This window comes from Cucumis melo, chromosome 1 (genome assembly GCF_025177605.1).
Source record: "Cucumis melo cultivar AY chromosome 1, USDA_Cmelo_AY_1.0, whole genome shotgun sequence".
In the NCBI taxonomy this organism is placed as follows: domain Eukaryota; kingdom Viridiplantae; phylum Streptophyta; class Magnoliopsida; order Cucurbitales; family Cucurbitaceae; genus Cucumis; species Cucumis melo.
Genome location: NC_066857.1, coordinates 34,041,877 through 34,059,575, shown reverse-complemented (window position 1 = coordinate 34,059,575; position 17,699 = coordinate 34,041,877). Strand labels below are relative to the sequence as shown.

The 17,699-nt window shown below is 31.1% G+C and overlaps 2 protein-coding genes across 2 annotated transcripts; both read left to right on the top strand.

Moving 5' to 3' along the window:
* The first annotated feature begins 4,071 nt into the window (after nucleotides 1-4,071).
* Nucleotides 4,072-7,574, top strand: LOC103499972 (endoglucanase 5). Its single transcript, XM_008463149.3, has 8 exons — nucleotides 4,072-4,401; nucleotides 4,919-5,332; nucleotides 5,430-5,516; nucleotides 5,611-5,775; nucleotides 5,893-6,016; nucleotides 6,216-6,722; nucleotides 6,813-6,884; nucleotides 7,022-7,574. Exons 1-8 carry the CDS (start codon nucleotides 4,201-4,203, stop codon nucleotides 7,309-7,311), a joined length of 1,860 nt encoding a protein of 619 aa, XP_008461371.1. The 5' UTR covers nucleotides 4,072-4,200; the 3' UTR covers nucleotides 7,312-7,574.
* A 2,661-nt stretch (nucleotides 7,575-10,235) lies between these two features.
* LOC103499973 (glutamine synthetase nodule isozyme-like) lies at nucleotides 10,236-16,006 on the top strand. Its single transcript, XM_008463150.3, has 13 exons — nucleotides 10,236-10,477; nucleotides 10,558-10,597; nucleotides 11,281-11,384; nucleotides 11,596-11,644; nucleotides 11,783-11,889; nucleotides 13,789-13,876; nucleotides 14,310-14,438; nucleotides 14,548-14,622; nucleotides 14,717-14,770; nucleotides 14,862-14,899; nucleotides 15,009-15,168; nucleotides 15,500-15,560; nucleotides 15,655-16,006. Exons 1-13 carry the CDS (start codon nucleotides 10,404-10,406, stop codon nucleotides 15,744-15,746), a joined length of 1,071 nt encoding a protein of 356 aa, XP_008461372.1. The 5' UTR covers nucleotides 10,236-10,403; the 3' UTR covers nucleotides 15,747-16,006.
* The last annotated feature ends 1,693 nt before the right edge of the window (nucleotides 16,007-17,699 follow it).

Here is a 17,699-nt window from a genome sequence, read left to right as displayed (position 1 = left end):
AGTCTATCAGCGACAGATTTTGATGTATTTACAATTTTTTAAAAGTATTACTACAATACTTAATAGTTATTATAAAAATTACTACTCATTATAATTACGCTTCTTATTTTTTTAATTTTTCTTTTATTTTTTCAATCAATTGAGTCTTATTTACTCACCGTGGTTGTTTTAGATTATAAATAAAACCGTTAAAAATGTAATAGACATCCATAATAGATATTAATAGTACCGATGAATTTAAATTTTGTTATATTTATACATTTTTTCAATTTTTAGTTTATTTTACTATATTTTAAAATAATTTTTCTATTTTAAAAAAAAAATGTTTAAGTGTGTGAGTTTAAATTTTGAGTTTGTTTTAATTAAACTTGACGAATTCTATTGTATAGTTATATGGCATCAAATATTTTGGCTTAAAGCTAATACACTTTATAAAACTCAAAGATAACATTAATTAATATTTTAATTAAAATAGCTTTTGAAAACGAATTTACATTAAATTCCTAGTTTCTATAATTAGTTAGGGTGAAAATTAATTTGAATCTTATTTTGAGCAAGAGAGAATCTCATACCTTGTGACTTTTAGCACACTCGTATGACAATAAAATTGTATTTACATCGGTGTTACTTCAAATCCTTAACTCAGTATATCACGCTACAATATTTTGACACGATGTACATGTCTAAATATCTAAAATTTTGTTATGTTTTAAAAATATTTTTAACAGTTTTATTATTTACGATAACTCCTCTCAATATAACTTAAAATTGATATATTGCTTTTTTATTATTATGTCAAATTAAGCTTTGTTGAGATATCTATCTTTAATCAATGGAGCGTAGTTTCATATATCCACTACGTTCTTATTAAAGCAGTTGTATAATATGCGATTTCTCAAAAATAGGAAACGAACAAACAAATTATTTACACTTGGTCTAAACAACAAATTTTATTAAACCAAAGTGTAATGTTTTGTAATTTTTTATATTTTTTACTATTTCCCACAATAATATAACGAGCTCTAATGTAATGGAGTAAAAATAACTTACGTCCGCCCCGTTTACTTAGATGAAGAGAGCAATTAATTAATGGTAATATAGAAAGCAATGGTGATATAAAAATAGTGAGTCCTAATTGACTACGTGTAATGAATCGTGGGACCTACCTCTACATCTAGAATCAAAACACCGAGTCTAATTTGAAAAACAAAATGTATAATTTGATTGTATTCACATCTGGATTGACTTTCTAACTATTTATAAGTGCAAAAAAAAAATGTAAACACTTAGGGGGCGTTTGGGGTAAGGGTTGGATTATGGGAGGTTAGGGTTATGTAATCCAACCCCCGTTTGGGGGAAGGGTTATGTAACCCTAGTTTTAACTCCTTAACCCTTCTTCAACACTTCTTAACCCTTCTTCAACTTTTCCTTAGCTCTTCTTCAACTCTTCCTTAATCCTACCCACATAACCCTTCTCCCAAACACCTCTTATCACAACATTATCATAACACTTCCCCCAAACACATCTTATCATAACACTTCCTCCATAACCCTTCCCTCAAACACATTTTATTATAATCTTAGGTTTATCTTAACACTAGGTTTATCATAACCCTAACCCCATAACTCAACCCTTCCCCCAAACGGTCCCTTAGGGGCTATTTGGCCCTCAAATTAAGAAGTTAGTCCACTCCATGTTTATCCCAAGGGTTATTATAACTCGAGTATTAGAATTATAACTATTATACTTATTCCCTTATTTCTCTTCTGCCACTATTCCCCAGTCCTCCATTTTCTTCTCTCATACTATTTCTCGCCCCCCATTTCTCCTTTTATCACTATCCCTCACTCCTCGAAAGATTATTATATATTTTACAAAATTTAATTACGCCACAAAAAGATTTATCTAATGAATTTTGTTAGAAAAAATCTACTTTGCAACAATAACTTGGGAACATGGCTTGTTAGGAAAAATAAATTACGAAAAATATATTTGTAAAAATAACGTAGAAAAAATTACTTAGGAAAAATTAACTTGGAAAAATATCTTAGAAAAAATTTTCTTTGCAAAAATTTAAAAGAATTGTGTTAAACGGTTAATGCATAAACATAATACAAAAAATCAATTGTGTTAAACTTAAGAAAAATAGTAATTCATAGTTTTATCAATTTATTTTAAGTTTTCAAAAAGAACAAATAAGACAATCAACAACTTTTGACAAAATTTGCTATAGAAATAAATAAACATAATAAAAATAAATATTGGTAATTAGGTGGGGTAAAATGAAATTATACATGTATTTTCATTGAATCAATTTTTTTTAGCTTTTATTTCTAAATAAATCAAATGAGTAATTTTTAGAAAAAATACGATTCTACTTTTTTTCATTAAAAATCTATTTTATGAAAAGATTTAGCATAAAACAAAATTTGAATAACCAAATTTGTATAATAAATCTAAAGAATAAAATATATGCATCATAATGTCTTTTTTTAAGACAATTTGTGTTATCAAAAGAATGATAGCACGACAAAAGAGAAAAATAATAATAAAAATCTATTATAAAAAGAATAAATTTGTATCATACTTAGGAAAAATAAAGAATCAATGATAGTATGGCAAATGCATTTAGAAAAAAATGACGGTATGTAGTGGTTAAAATCATGCAGAAACTTATATAATATTTTTAATTATTTTTACAAAACTATCAAACTTATAACTTGCTTTAAAAATCATTTTTGAAAAAAAAAATCACAAATTAACGAAAAACACTAGTAATTAAATAATGAAAATTTAAAATTAGTAATTAATACTCTTCTAATTACTATCATCGCTTGAAATTATTTTGTCATTTATTATAAACTGCTAGCGTGTTGTGAAATGTATGCACTAGGAACACTCTTAATTTATTTAATTATTGTGATGTTTACTAAATATGTAATTTCGATTATATACAATTAATTATGTTGAACACTACATAATTAACGAATGAGAAAATTACATTATGGAGATTATAGTTAAATTTATTTAACGAACTACATAATTAACGAGATTAAATAAAATAATTTTGAAATAAAATGTGTATTGCAAAAAAAAAATCGTAAAAAACACTTTTGATATTCGCATACTATAATAATTTACACCCAAACACATATTATAATAATTCATACTATAATAATTTGCAACTTAAACACGTATTATAATAACTCAAACTATAATAATCTGCACCTAGACACAAACTATATTAATCTACATATTATAATAACCACATATTATAATAACTTACTCCACGCCTCTTTAGAAAGTCAATTCAAATATACTAGTTTATTCATTACTTTTATTGTTATCTTTGCATATTTTATTATTGTACGAAAAATTTAAATTATCTTTACTACTTATATTATTATCATTATCGTTAAAGTAAATATCAATCGATATATGAGAATTATGAATTATCTTTACTTATATCGTAAGAGCTATCTCAGGGTTAGTAAATGTTGATAAAAAACAATCAAATTGTGTTGGTCATTCACATTCATTATGATTGATTTATCAACGAAACTACAACAATTTTAATTGAGAATCGATACGATCTTAATTTTTTGTTAAAAATAAAAAACAAACCGAGGAAGTACATGTACCTTAGGTTAATGATTAGTTTAGATTTGAATGTCCCCTTAATTAATTTATATGATAAACCACACGGTCTACTCTCTGTTTCCAAATCAAACGACACAGAAGCTACCACGTGGCTTCCCAACAATTTCATATCTAATGAACTAAAGGATAATAAAATAAAATTCAAATGCTTTGGATTTTATTCCAAATTTCCAATAGATAAATAAAAAATTAACATTATCTCAAAAAGTCAAATACAGTCAACGCTAGAAACTCCATCAAGACAATCCCGGCGCAGTGGACGGTCCAGATGAAACAAACAGCAGACCACAATAAACAAATACCAAAACGACACTTCATATTTGCTTCCCACTAAGAAACGACGTGAGGACCTTGATCCGACAGTGTCGTAAAGCAACCCCCTTCTTCAACAAACGTGAAGGCTACCACTTGATACAGTTTTTTTTTTTTTTTCCAAATTTCTTGTAAATTCAAGTTTGTTATAAAGAGCAAACGAAAAATTTGAAATCTTCAATGCAAAAAGAGAAGAGAAGGAAAACTCAGAAGATCATCGAAGCACGATGGCTCAAGGATTCTTAGTGGCTTTGGTCGCCGCCGTGCTCTGTTTTGAAGCTGCCGCCGCTGCCGGTGAATTCAACTACGGCGATGCTCTGGATTTGAGTTTCTTGTATTTAGAGGCGCAAAGGTCCGGTAAACTTCCGGCGGACCGCCGTGTTAAGTGGCGGGGGGACTCTGGGCTTAAGGATGGTCTTGCACAAGGAGTAAGTTTCCAGCAATAAAATTGGTTATGTATATTTTAGAACTTTTGAACCATCCAATTGACATATGCAATATACTTAATTTTATGTAATTAACCAAAAACACTAATGGCCCAAATTTATGGAAAGCAAATTATCACAAACAGTAAAAATCAATAGACACCAATAGAATGTAGAATTGCAATGAAGTATATTTTGTCAATATTTATGTTCAATTTAGATATACTTCAAAATATCAAAATATAAAATTAAACTCATATCAAATTTAGTATTGACGTCTAATTTTAACTTAATTTTTTAGGAAATGTATTTTTTAACAAAATAGTACCATTTTCAATATCCTTATATTGATAAATATTTAAGACAATGTTCAGGTCTATTATTAATAAAAACCGAATTTTTTATATAATTTATAAATATTTTTAATAATTTTACCATTTTTATTTTAAGGGAAGAAAAAGAGTTTTTACAAACTTAAATTTCAAATAAATACCTTATTGACCAATTCACAATATGGCAGGTGAATTTAGTGGGAGGGTACTACGACGCAGGAGACAATGTGAAGTTCGGGCTACCAATGGCGTTCGTAACAACAATCCTTTCATGGGGAGCCATTGATTTCAACAAGGAAATTACAAATGCCAACCAAATGGACAACACTTTGAAGGCCATTAAATGGGCCACCGACTACTTTCTCAAAGCCCACACTTCGCGCAACGTTCTTTGGGGTCAGGTCGGCGATGGCTCCTCCGATCACTTCTGTTGGCAACGTCCCGAGGATATGACCACTCCTCGAACCGCTTTCAAGATCGACGAGTCCCATCCTGGCTCTGACCTTGCCGGTGAAACCGCCGCCGCTTTGGCTGCCGCTTCCATTGCCTTCAAGACTTACAACTCTGCTTATTCCAATCTATTGCTGGTCCATGCTAAAGAGGTTTGATAACATCATTTCTTCTCCTTTTTTTTTTTTTTTTTTCTGTAGAGAACTATTTTCTCAATCTCACGATGCTCACAATTTTTGTTGTTTTCAGCTGTTCACATTTGCAGACACCTTTAGAGGTCTATACGATGATTCCATTCCATGTGCTTCAGGGTTCTACACTTCATCAGGATATTGGGTAAACAAATTTTAAATATATCTCTACTTATCTCCTCTAATTCCTCGATTACAATTTAATTAACTAATTAATACCATTGTTTTGTAAATTGAAGGATGAGCTGTTGTGGGCGGCAGCTTGGTTATTCAGAGCCACCGGAGATGAATATTACTTGAAGTACACGGTAGATAAAGCGGTGTCGTTTGGGGGAACTGGATGGGCAATGAAAGAGTTCTCTTGGGACAACAAATATGCTGGCGTTCAAGTTCTTTTAACTAAGGTAAAGCTTCAATTGAATATATTGATTTATGTTTGTTTTTTCCTTTAAATATAAATTAAATTAATTAAATACCTAACCAAGTTATTATCCAAATCGGAATTATTTGATTTTATCTAGGTGTTGTTGGAAGGACGCAGTGGTGGTTATGAATCGACCTTGAAGCAATATCAGGCGAAAGCCGATTATTTTGCTTGTGCATGCCTTCAGAAGAACGATGGATACAACATTAATAAAACTCCGGGTGAGTATAAATATTATGATACAAATTTTTATATGTATTTTGAGACGAAGAGGTATCAAACTAACTTAAAAAAAAGGAAAGATGAGAGTAATTTTTACTAAAAAGAGACTAATTTTGTGGTTAATATTTATTAATCAATTTAAAATGAAGTGTATTTTCAAATTGAGACTGATTTAATTTTCGCGGGAAAAAACAACAGGTGGATTATTGTACGCCCACGAATGGAACAATATGCAATACGCCTCCGCCGCCGCATTTCTCATGGCCGTCTATTCCGACTACCTCTCCGCCGCCAACGCAAAGCTCATTTGTCCCGACGGCGTCTTCGAGCCTAAAGAGCTTCTCAATTTCGCCCAATCCCAAGCCGATTACATCCTCGGCAAAAACCCTAACTCTCTCAGCTATTTAATCGGCTACGGTCCCAAATTCCCTCAAAAACTCCACCACAGAGGCTCTTCAATCGCTTCAATTTTCACCGATCCCGCTCCAATCGGCTGCGTCCAGGGCTTCGATTACTGGTACCATCGTCCCCAAGGAAACCCTAACGTTCTTCACGGCGCTCTCGTCGGCGGTCCGGACAAGAACGACAGATTCGGTGACGATCGATCTGAATATGAACAGACTGAGCCTACACTGACCGCTTCTGCTCCTTTGATTGGTCTCTTCTCCAAGTTGCATAGCTCCGTTAATGGCCATCAAATTCCTGGTAATTTAAAGGCGGATTTTCCTTTTAAGGGTTTTTTATTGCTTGTATGAATATGTTTACTGATTTTTTATGTTTGTTCGTGGAATATAGGATCGCGAGGACATCAGCCGCCGGTGAAACGTGAAAATGAATCCCCTGACGCCAACGTCCCTGTAGCTGCAGGTAAGAAAAAAAAACAGGGGATTTATTTATTCATTCTAATTCTTATTTGTTACGTTTTCCCCTAAGACTATGGAATGAGTAATCAAACCATTAATTTCTAATGTGATATTTGATTTCTTGTTTTGAATGTTTTGCAGGGTCTCCAGTAGAGTTTATCCACACAATAACAAGCACATGGACCGTAAACAAAGAAAGTTATTACAGACACCAAGTGAAGATCAAGAACACATCAGGAAAGTCGATTAAAAATCTAAAATTGCACCTCGAGAATCTCACAGGCCCTATTTGGGGACTCTCTCCAACACAACAAAAAGGGATTTACGAGCTTCCCGAATGGTTAACAGTGCTTCAGCCAGGTTCTGAATGTGTTTTTATCTATATTCAAGAAGGTCCTCAGGCTAAAGTCACCATTTCTAGCTACCATTAACAAAAACTCATGTTTCCTTCCAAGCAGTTTGGTTTCATGCTGGTTTAAATTGACATTCTAAGCACTCACAAAGTTGTTTGAATTTTGAAACACTCTTTTAGGAAATCAATCCATCATAGAGATGTGTTTCTTGATTTATTGTTTTTTTCTTTTTGTGAAAAAATTTAAGAGGAATTTCTATGCAGAGAAGTGAGTTCCATGTAATATAAAAAAGGAAAAGATTGTTCTTTTTATTTGAAGAAAAAAAATATTTTGGCTCTCCATATAGATAAGTGTTCATTTACTATTTATACTTTATTAATCAGTGAGATTCATATTCATTCATTAAATAATCAAAAGTATTTTGTTTTATCCTAACTTAAAATATTGCAAATTCATTGCCAATTATTGATCACGAGACATCATTTGTTGTACCTTATCCACGTACATGGTTTGCTAGAGAACACAATTTATTTGGATGCTGTTTGATGTTAACTTGTTAACCGCACTCTACTTTGTCTTCTAATGGAATAACTTATGATATGCATATTATATTATATATATATATAAAAGATAACAATTTTATATACTATATCTCATTCTCGATCAATTATAACTTCTCTACAATATACATATTGATTTTGTTACAAACATAAAAAGAAAAATAAATTAGGATTTAAACACATGTATGTTGTAATATGTATACTAGAATCTCGATCATTGGTTTCTAATTTTTAAAAACAATTAAACCATTGTGGTTGTCTTTGTGGTAAAAAAGAGTTGTCAAATGAAATTAGTCGAAATGCACTTAAGTTAGTCTAAACATTCACTGTTAATTGATATTTAAAATTTAAAATTTAGTATTTAATATATATTTAAACTTTTACTTTTTCTTTCCAATAAATTTACTGTTCTGTTTTTTATTTTATGTTTAGTTCGATGAATTTTTTATATTATTTAGTATTTTAATTAATATACCTACGATATATTTAGAGATGTAGTTCATATACTAGTTTATTTTCCCTAAATTTTAGAAACATATTTACGTATTACTTGTTTAGCTTGTATTATTATTAGTAAACAATTTTGATATAAATGAATTTCGAGAGATTTAATATTAAATTTTCTCAAGAGAATGAGAATTGACCTTTTGCTATTTAAAATACAAAAACTAAAATTGAATACGACCCAAAATATATAGAGACAAACTTGATGTTTAAAACTCAAATTTAACTTATTGTAAATCATCCCTTGAATGTATCTTACAAACAAGGAATGGGGTGAAAAATATAGAATGTGAATAATGAGTTAGACTCATGGTATAAAATAAAACAAAAGTATGTTACACAAAGTTTAAATACTAATTCAATCATTAAAAAAAAAAAAAAAACAACTGTATTATCATTTGAATTATGTCATCACATAAATTAATCAATAATACTAAGATATCTTAAAACATCATAACCCAACAAAATAAATAATAAATAAACAATGAAGAAGTGAAGAATTTAAGTTGGTGGTGAGTTTTCTTTCTTCAATTTTGTAATTGTTGTTCTTAGAAAAAGCCTCGTTTTTCTAAACAAAATGCTGAATTCTGAGTTTAACCGAAGAGAACAAAAGGAAAAGAAAGAAGAAAATTGAACCTCTGCTTTTCAAGGATGATAAATGGTGCGAGACTAGACTTGACTTTAATGGCCATTTTTGTACACATTCACTAATGACCATTTTCTTGCTTGCTGTCCCCATAGAATTTGAATGTGTAAAGTAAACGATGGTAATTTGAAAGTAAATGAAATTGATCACACTTACCAAACCTGATAATCCTATGTTGAAATAGATATGTTTGAATTTGAACCAAAATTGGAATCCAACCATGAAACAAGCAAATAGTAATATAACTATTTAAGAAAAATGTTCTCAACTTTCTAGATTATGTGTTTGTAAGGGTTTTAGATTTTTAATGTCGTGTTTAATAGATCATAATTTACTCATTTACTATCGAAAAAATGTCATGGATCTACTAATACAAAATCTCAAATTTTGATCCATTTAATAACATGTTTTTCGAGTTTGTGGTTGTTTGTGTCAAATTTTCTACTTTATCAAAAAAATATTTGAATTCATCGACAAACTATAAAAGCAACAATACAATATCGAAACACTATTTCTACTAGTTTTCAAAATTTTACTAATTTACATTCAATTTTTTTTATTATTTTGTTATAATGTTTACTACTTTTTTATTAAACTAAAATAATTTAAATACCAAACACATAGTATTATTACAGTACAAATTTAATGTCTACGATTATAATAGCGCTCGCTCTTTTATTATAATTAGATTATTTAGTATGTGTTTTAAGTAAATATCGTAAGAATGTGAAAATTTAGAAACAATATTAACAATAGTGTACACAGAATATTATTTACTGGAGCGCTTAGGGATGCAGTGAGGTTATTTTAGGCATTTAGTTAATTAGTTTTGCGTTTTTAATCATCATTAGTGATTAACTCCCATAATAACTACAAATAAATAAAAGAAATAATATATGAGTGGCTATGCATTCCCACTTTTGCCGAAATAATCTAAATATCACGAGACGTTTCCCAAATTGTCGGAATCCTTTCCCCTTCTGCTTGGAGACTAAGAGACCCCCCTTTTAATTTCATTTCAATAAAATCTTTTTTTTTTAAGGATTAAAATCCTATTTTAACATCTAAACTATATATATCTTATTCTAATCTCATCATTAAAATTTAAAAAAATTAGGATTTAATTGTCAGATTTTTCTATATATTTTATAAATAAATATTTTGACGGTTTTTTAAAAAAAAAAATTGAAAAAGGAAATATTTTAACCGTTTTTGCAATTTAGAATAATTTTGTTTTGATTTAAATGTAAAAGACTTTAAATTGGAAATATAAAAATAAATCAACATTTTTGTTTTGGCATCGTTTTGCGCTGTTGTCATAAATCCTAACGCCCTCGACGTTAGTAGCGACTAGCGAAGGCATTGGCGCAGTCCCCTATTAAAATCCTTCCCTCCATCTTTCTCGAACCATTTCCCCTTCTCTCTCTCTCTTTGGCTCAGTTTCCTCTGCCTCAGTCGCCATGTCTCTCCTGTCTGATCTCATCAATCTCAACCTCACTGATACCACCGAGAAGATCATCGCTGAATACGTATGGTAATTACTCTCTCTCTCCCTTCTCTTCTGATCCTCACTATTATTCGCGGTTTTCCTTATGCTTGTTTCTTCTCTTGCAGGATCGGAGGATCGGGACTCGATTTGAGGAGCAAAGCTAGGGTATGAATTGATTTTTTTTTTTTTTTCGTTTCTTCCGTGTTTGGATCAAATTCTGTTTGTTTTCCCTGATTATTAATGTCTCTGTTTTTCTGTTCTCTTGCTATAGTCGATTTTTTTCGTTTGAGTTTCGAATCGATCATGCTTTTTTCGAAGTTTTATAGGAGAAATTTTCTTTACGTTTCATTTCACTTGAAAACTTACTGGTGCAGATCATTTTCTTTAGATTTTGAATGTTCATCTCTCCCTGATTGTGTTTGATTTATTTTCCGGAGAAATTTTCTGGATGTTTCAAATCGTTTGGAAAACTATCGATGCAAGTCATTTCTTCAGAATTAAAATGTCTCTCTCTGTATATCTTTTCGTTTTTTGAACTTTTGTTTGAGTCTCTGGAATCGATCATTCTCATTTTTTTTCCTTTGTTCCATTTTGAAATCGGCTATCCTTATAAATACTTTTCTGGAGAAACTTCCTCGTACCATAAATTTTTTGTTCAGTATGGACGCGGATACCTTCTTCAGATTTCATCGTTTAATTTGAACTCACGAACTAATAATCCACTGTTTTTCTGGAAAGCATTTCCGTACATATTTTGTTTTTCTATGGACTCGTTCGAAAAACATCCGTCAGATTGTTTCTTCGCTTTCTGAATGATTTTCTCCAAAAAAAAAAAAAAAACGTTTCAGACTCTTCCGGGCCCGGTGACTGATCCGGCGAAACTCCCAAAGTGGAACTACGACGGTTCCAGTACGAATCAAGCCCCCGGAGACAACAGTGAAGTCATCATATAGTATGTATAACGTCCTCAACCCTTTACCATACGCCACCTGTTCATCATGCAACTTATCTACTCTCTCGGGATCGGAATCAACGGTCCTGATCGAGAGTATCCAAAATTACTTTGATGAATATTCTACGATTCAGCGAAGAATCTTTGACTATTTTGTTCATATCTCAAATTTCCACTTTTAACGGCGTTAGTTTTGTTTGGCTGTTAACAGTCCTCAGGCGGTTTTCAAGGATCCCTTCAGAAGAGGAAACAACATCCTGGTATGGTGGATTTACCGGTTTTTTTTTTTTCTGGTCATTTTTGGTAAAATAGTAACAAATTTTTATGTTTTTAAAAGCGGATTTGAGCTTTGAGGGATAATTTCGTCTTTCTGTTTTAAAATGGGCCCGAAACATTAGGTGATGTGTGATGCCTATACACCAGCTGGCGAGCCGATTCCCACCAACAAGAGATTCAACGCCGCCAAGATTTTTAGCAACCCTGACGTCGTTGCCGAGGAACCCTGGTAATGTGACATCTAATATTATTAATATGTAAAAGTAAAATCTAATATATATACACTTTTCTGAAATGAATTTAAAATGTTTTAGTGGGTTTCACACAAAACCAGGAAGAATTATATGGGAATCTCATGACTTTTCTTAATTTACATGTTTCAGATTCTTTAGGGATGAATACCATAATTAACATAAACTAATCATCAATCCTTTTGGTGGTATTCAATAAAATATGTATTCCAAATATGCACATTAATTTTGTTTTAAATGGAAAGAATAAATTTAAAATTGTAAATAAATATTTTATTATTTTTGAATAAATAAATATACTATTTTTAAATAATAAACAGTTTATTATTTTTGACTAAATACACCTTTTACTATTTTTTAAATAAATAAACATCTTATTATTATTTAAATAATATTATTTTTTAAATAAATAAAACTAAATTATTTTTAAGTACAGCAATATTTTGTATATATTTTTAGCATTTTGTCCCTTACAATAATTTTTCTATTTTTAGTATATTTATGCGACATCTTAAATTATCAAAACGTGGAATTGTAGATGGAAATTTATTGTCGTGAGTCTGAAAAATAATGAAAAGGAAAATTTTAAATTATGAAGATAATTTTTTTATACTTTTCAAACCAGTTTAATTATTTATTATTTTATATTATATTTGGCAACTTTATTACTTTTTTTTAAAATGTTTATGTACTTTTATGATATTTGATATTAAAAAAAATGCTAATTTCCATAGTTGTAATCTAATAAAATTAAATGTGGAAATGTCACATGGATGGAATTTTTATACCCTTTTATTCATTCCCATTTCCAATCAGCAGGCATGATAAAAAATTGGAATGGTATTTTCAAAGTAAGAAATAATGTTGACTTTTCACATTTCATATTCAGTAGATTGTGGAAATTTCATTGGTTATGTCACATGTGTGATGAAATTCTAATACCATGATTGCAGTTCAATTAATTCTTATTTTACGAACTTTTTATTCCGGTTGGTTTCTATCTGTTCATTCCCATTTCCAATTAGTAGATGGGGTTTGATTCCTTAATTCGAAGGGAACAAATTTGTTTTCAACCATTCTCTTCACATTTTATAATCAAAACCTGGGGAATGGTCTTTTCAGAGTTAAAAAAAGATGTTGACTTTTACTAAATATTCCATCACGTTTTTCAAAAATATTGAAATAGAAGCCATTTCTACTTTTTCTTATTTTACTTCATGAACACTTCTCCACTCCCCATGGTTTGGGAACTTGGTAGCTGTGACTTTTTTTTTTTTTCATGAATGGGTTTGGTGTTCGAATATAAAATTGGTAATTGTTACAAGGGTGTGATAAATGTTGAATTAGATTAGTCATTAAAATAGGTCCACCGTCAACTTTTGACTGGAAAGTCCTCCGTGCTATGATGCCACTTTTAATAATTTTAGTAGGTAGCAATTTGCAATTCTGCGCATTAAATTAACTATATGTCCAAAAAAATATTGGTCCCATGTGTTAGCTAAAGCTTGCATCTTAGGTAGGCGCCTCACCAACATCCCATGCGTGCTTTTTTTTTTTCACAATAACTTATTTTATCACATTTCAGCTCTAAAGTAAGCACTTCGAATTCACACAGTCCTGCCTCTTCAAACTTTGATCCGACGTCTCTGATCCGTTCCTTTTCTTTTGTGTTCCACTTCCACATGATAATTTCCACTTCCTTTTTCAGCTGTCTTATTCTAAATATTATTTATTTTTCACCAAATACTATTTTATGATAAATTTATCATTATAACTATTAAGCAAATCAAATTTAGATACAAACATACAGCTTTTACAGCTTTTCCTGGTTCAGCTGTATCATTCATTTCTTAGATATATTTTGATGGTGGGAACAGGTATGGAATTGAACAGGAATACACTCTCCTCCAAAAGGATATTCACTGGCCCCTCGGTTGGCCAGTCGGTGGCTTCCCAGGCCCACAGGTACCCTAGTTTCTGTTTGTTCATCGTCATCAAAGCTCTCCTCTTCACCAACTGTGAAGATATTTTATTGCCAAATCATGTACAATAATTTAAAAGAAAAACTTAGAACAACAAGTATTGGAGAAACAAAATTCAATCATCTTTGTTTTTAGAATTAAAAAATGTAAAGAATAACTAAGGCTACCTTAAAAGTATTTGAGGACACGAGTACTATCCACTCGAAAATATCCTGTTTATTGATTGAGAAGTCCAGAGCATAAATAGTTGTAAAATGCTTTGAACGAAGTATTAGGACCCAAAACTTGTTAAGAACGTTTAATTAATCATAAGATTAACATATTGTTAAACTAGGATTTTCATCCAAAAACCTGGAGGTGTTGGAAATTTAATATAATGTCCTTTGTTAAAGCGTTTATCTAATTAACCTGTGCAGGGCCCTTACTACTGTGGTACCGGAGCAGATAAGGCCTTCGGTCGAGATATTGTGGACTCTCACTATAAGGCCTGCCTTTATGCCGGAATCAACATTAGTGGAATCAATGGTGAAGTCATGCCCGGACAGGTGCGTCTCCATCATAATATCCTATATAAAAAAAACACGCATAATTACGCGATTATTTTCTCTCCCTTAAATAAACAATTCTTTTTTTTTTTTTTTTGTGGGTGGACAGTGGGAATACCAAGTCGGTCCTGCCGTTGGTATTGCTTCTGGTGATCAGCTATGGATGTCCCGTTACATCCTCGAGGTATGCTTTAATTCAACTATTAAAATACTATACTTATTTTACGATAGGGTTATGTTTAATACATAAAAATAACCTCGATTTGTGGTTGAAACAGAGGATCACGGAAATCGCTGGAGTCGTTGTCACCTTCGACCCAAAGCCAATTCAGGTGTGTGCTAAATTCCTTACTTTTATGTTGGTCTTGTGTGCTTACATATTGAATCATTTGAGTTGTGGCATATCGTTTGAATATCAATCAGGGCGATTGGAATGGCGCTGGTGCGCACACCAATTACAGGTCTTGTTTTCTTCATTGAATTTTTGTTTTGATTGTTCTGTTCTGTAATAATCTGAGTTGAGCATATCATCTGAAATCTTTTTTGTGTTTTATTTTTGGTTTGCCTCAGTACCAAATCAATGAGAAACGATGGTGGTATTGATGTGATCAAGAAGGCCATCGACAAGTTGAGTTTGCGCCATAAAGAGCATATTGCTGCCTATGGAGAAGGCAACGAGAGGAGGTTGACTGGCCGCCACGAGACTGCCGATATCAATACCTTCTCTTGGGTATGTTGTTCAGCCCCCTTTATTTTCTCTATTTAATTTCAGCATTTTGTTGCATATGTATACTCTGTGATCATATCGCTATATTTGAACACTTCTAACTTTTTTTTTCATCTCTAAATCTACATTTTAGTCATTGAGCTTTCTAACTTGTTATATTTTTTTTATTGAACCTTTAAATGTCTATTATTCAGCTCTAGGACTAATAATTCTCAGACTAAAATAAACCTTGAAACAAGATATTCTACAACCTAAAAACAGAAGAAAGGTCTCTAGCATTTTTAATTTTATTCTAATATTCTAAAACTAAACGTGTTATGATGAAAAATTGCAGGGAGTTGCAAACAGAGGAGCCTCCGTTCGTGTTGGCCGTGACACTGAAAAGGCCGGCAAAGGCAAGTTACTTTGAAACCTTTATTTCCATTATTCCCTCCATCGCCCTTTGAAGATCAAAGTTTAAAATTCCTTTTCAAACAAATCTCTATACAGGCTACTTCGAGGATCGAAGGCCAGCTTCAAACATGGATCCTTACGTCGTCACTTCCATGATCGCCGAAACAACCATTCTGTGGAAGCCTTAAACAGTCTCAGTTGGCCGGCGTTGTGTTGGCGGGTGTAGCCAGCCTCTCCGTTTGATGCTTTTGATTGGTTATGGATGGATGGCATTTGATTTGGTTGCCTTAAACTTGGTTTCTATTTGTTATTTCTGCCTTGTGATTGTGCTCCAGGTATATTTTTATTATTGCTTGTCCAAACCAGTAAAGCAAACTAGATTCTAGTTCCCCTTTTTTATGTTCCATATAATAATAATAATAATCTATAATAAAATTCTTTTCTTTTATTGCTTCTGTTTTTTATTTTGTCCCTCAATGCAACTGCGTTTCTTTATCGTTATTATTTCTGGAGGTGTTTAAACTGGTCTTTGGGAAAAGAGTAAAAATGTTGTCAAGAGCAAAGGCATGTATGTGCATGTGTGCACATACCACGTTCATCATCTAAGAATAAGTTCAAATAACAACCTCACTTGTACCAGACCTTGAGTTTTAAGATTAGGTTTAAACGTTTTGAAAGTTATTGTTATTTTTTGTTTAGAGGTGTTTGAGATGATGTGTATAATTTTGGGAGAATATTTTTTTGTACAATGGTAATTTAGTACCAACTCCATTATTAATGGTTTGACAAAAAAAGAGCAACACTTTTGAACTAATTTTTTCAATCAGTCAATTACTCTCCAAGCAGCTAGCAACACTAAGCAATGATAAGAGGTCTTTGCTAGCTTTGGAAATTAAAATACCTTATCACTATAATTATCATCACTATCCATGCCATTATTAAATTAGTTTGTGGTGGATGTCGACACATGTGTTAATGACTTTATAGTACAAATCACAAACTCGTGATTTAAGGATAGAAATATTGAGTCAAGTGGTAGAATGATAAAAGTTAGGGAAATTGTTATAGATTCCAAAATAAAGCACTAATAAAATATATGAATTTTTTATTAAATGCTCAAATGAACAGTTATTGCTCAAATAAATACACTTCCTTACTTGGCTTTCAATTTTCATAATTGCTCAAATGCCCTCGCTGGATGTAGTAACAAAATTTTGAAAATATTTAAAATATCATAAACCATATTTAGTTATATTTTGTAAATATTTTGGTTTATTTTTACGAGAATCATATATATATATCTTATCCTAATTTATTAATAAAACATAATTATTCAAAAATTCAATTTGCTATATTTGGATAGTGACGAATCTTTTCTTATTTTTCATCTTTTATACTTGTTGATTTTATTTTTATTTTATTTGATTAGATGATTGTTTGCAAAGATATTGAACAAAATTTTTAAGTTCAAAATTTTAATTTGAGAACAAAATGACCCATGCACAAACTTTTCAATAGGTAAATCAATTCCAAATAAATATACTCTATTCTATCCTTGATTTGGTTGATAAGTAGTTGGACTAAGAAAAATTAATTGTTGTTGATTTTAATTTAACTCCTTGGCTTGAGAATCTTTTGATTTCTTGCTACTTCTTACGCATATTTTTTAGTGTGTTGAGATTGAATTGTTTCATTATTTTTACATGCTAGGTCTAGCAATTGATTGTTTGATTCATTTTGGCTCCATGTCATCCAAGTATTTGGTTTTTCTTCGATTATTTTCTTGAGTTTCTCGTGGCTCCACTCCTTTTGTGAGAGTATGCTAAGTTGATAACTTTTGTTCTTCTTGTCATGATTTGTATTGATAAGGATGTGGATATGTACTACAGGATGGTTAATTGTAGTGAATGATATTTGTTTCTTTAAAACTTTGGGGTTTGGCATACTTTCCTTGTGTTTTATCAAGGGAGCATTTATTTTCGGTAATCTTGTTAATGATGGAAATGAAATATTGGTTTGATGAAAGAAGTGGGAAGAAGTAAGATAAAGCAATATATATGCAACTTTTGTACTATGTGTGACATTATGTTCCTAAAAGGACCATATTAATTGTGTTTCCCTAGTTTGGGTTAAGACCATCT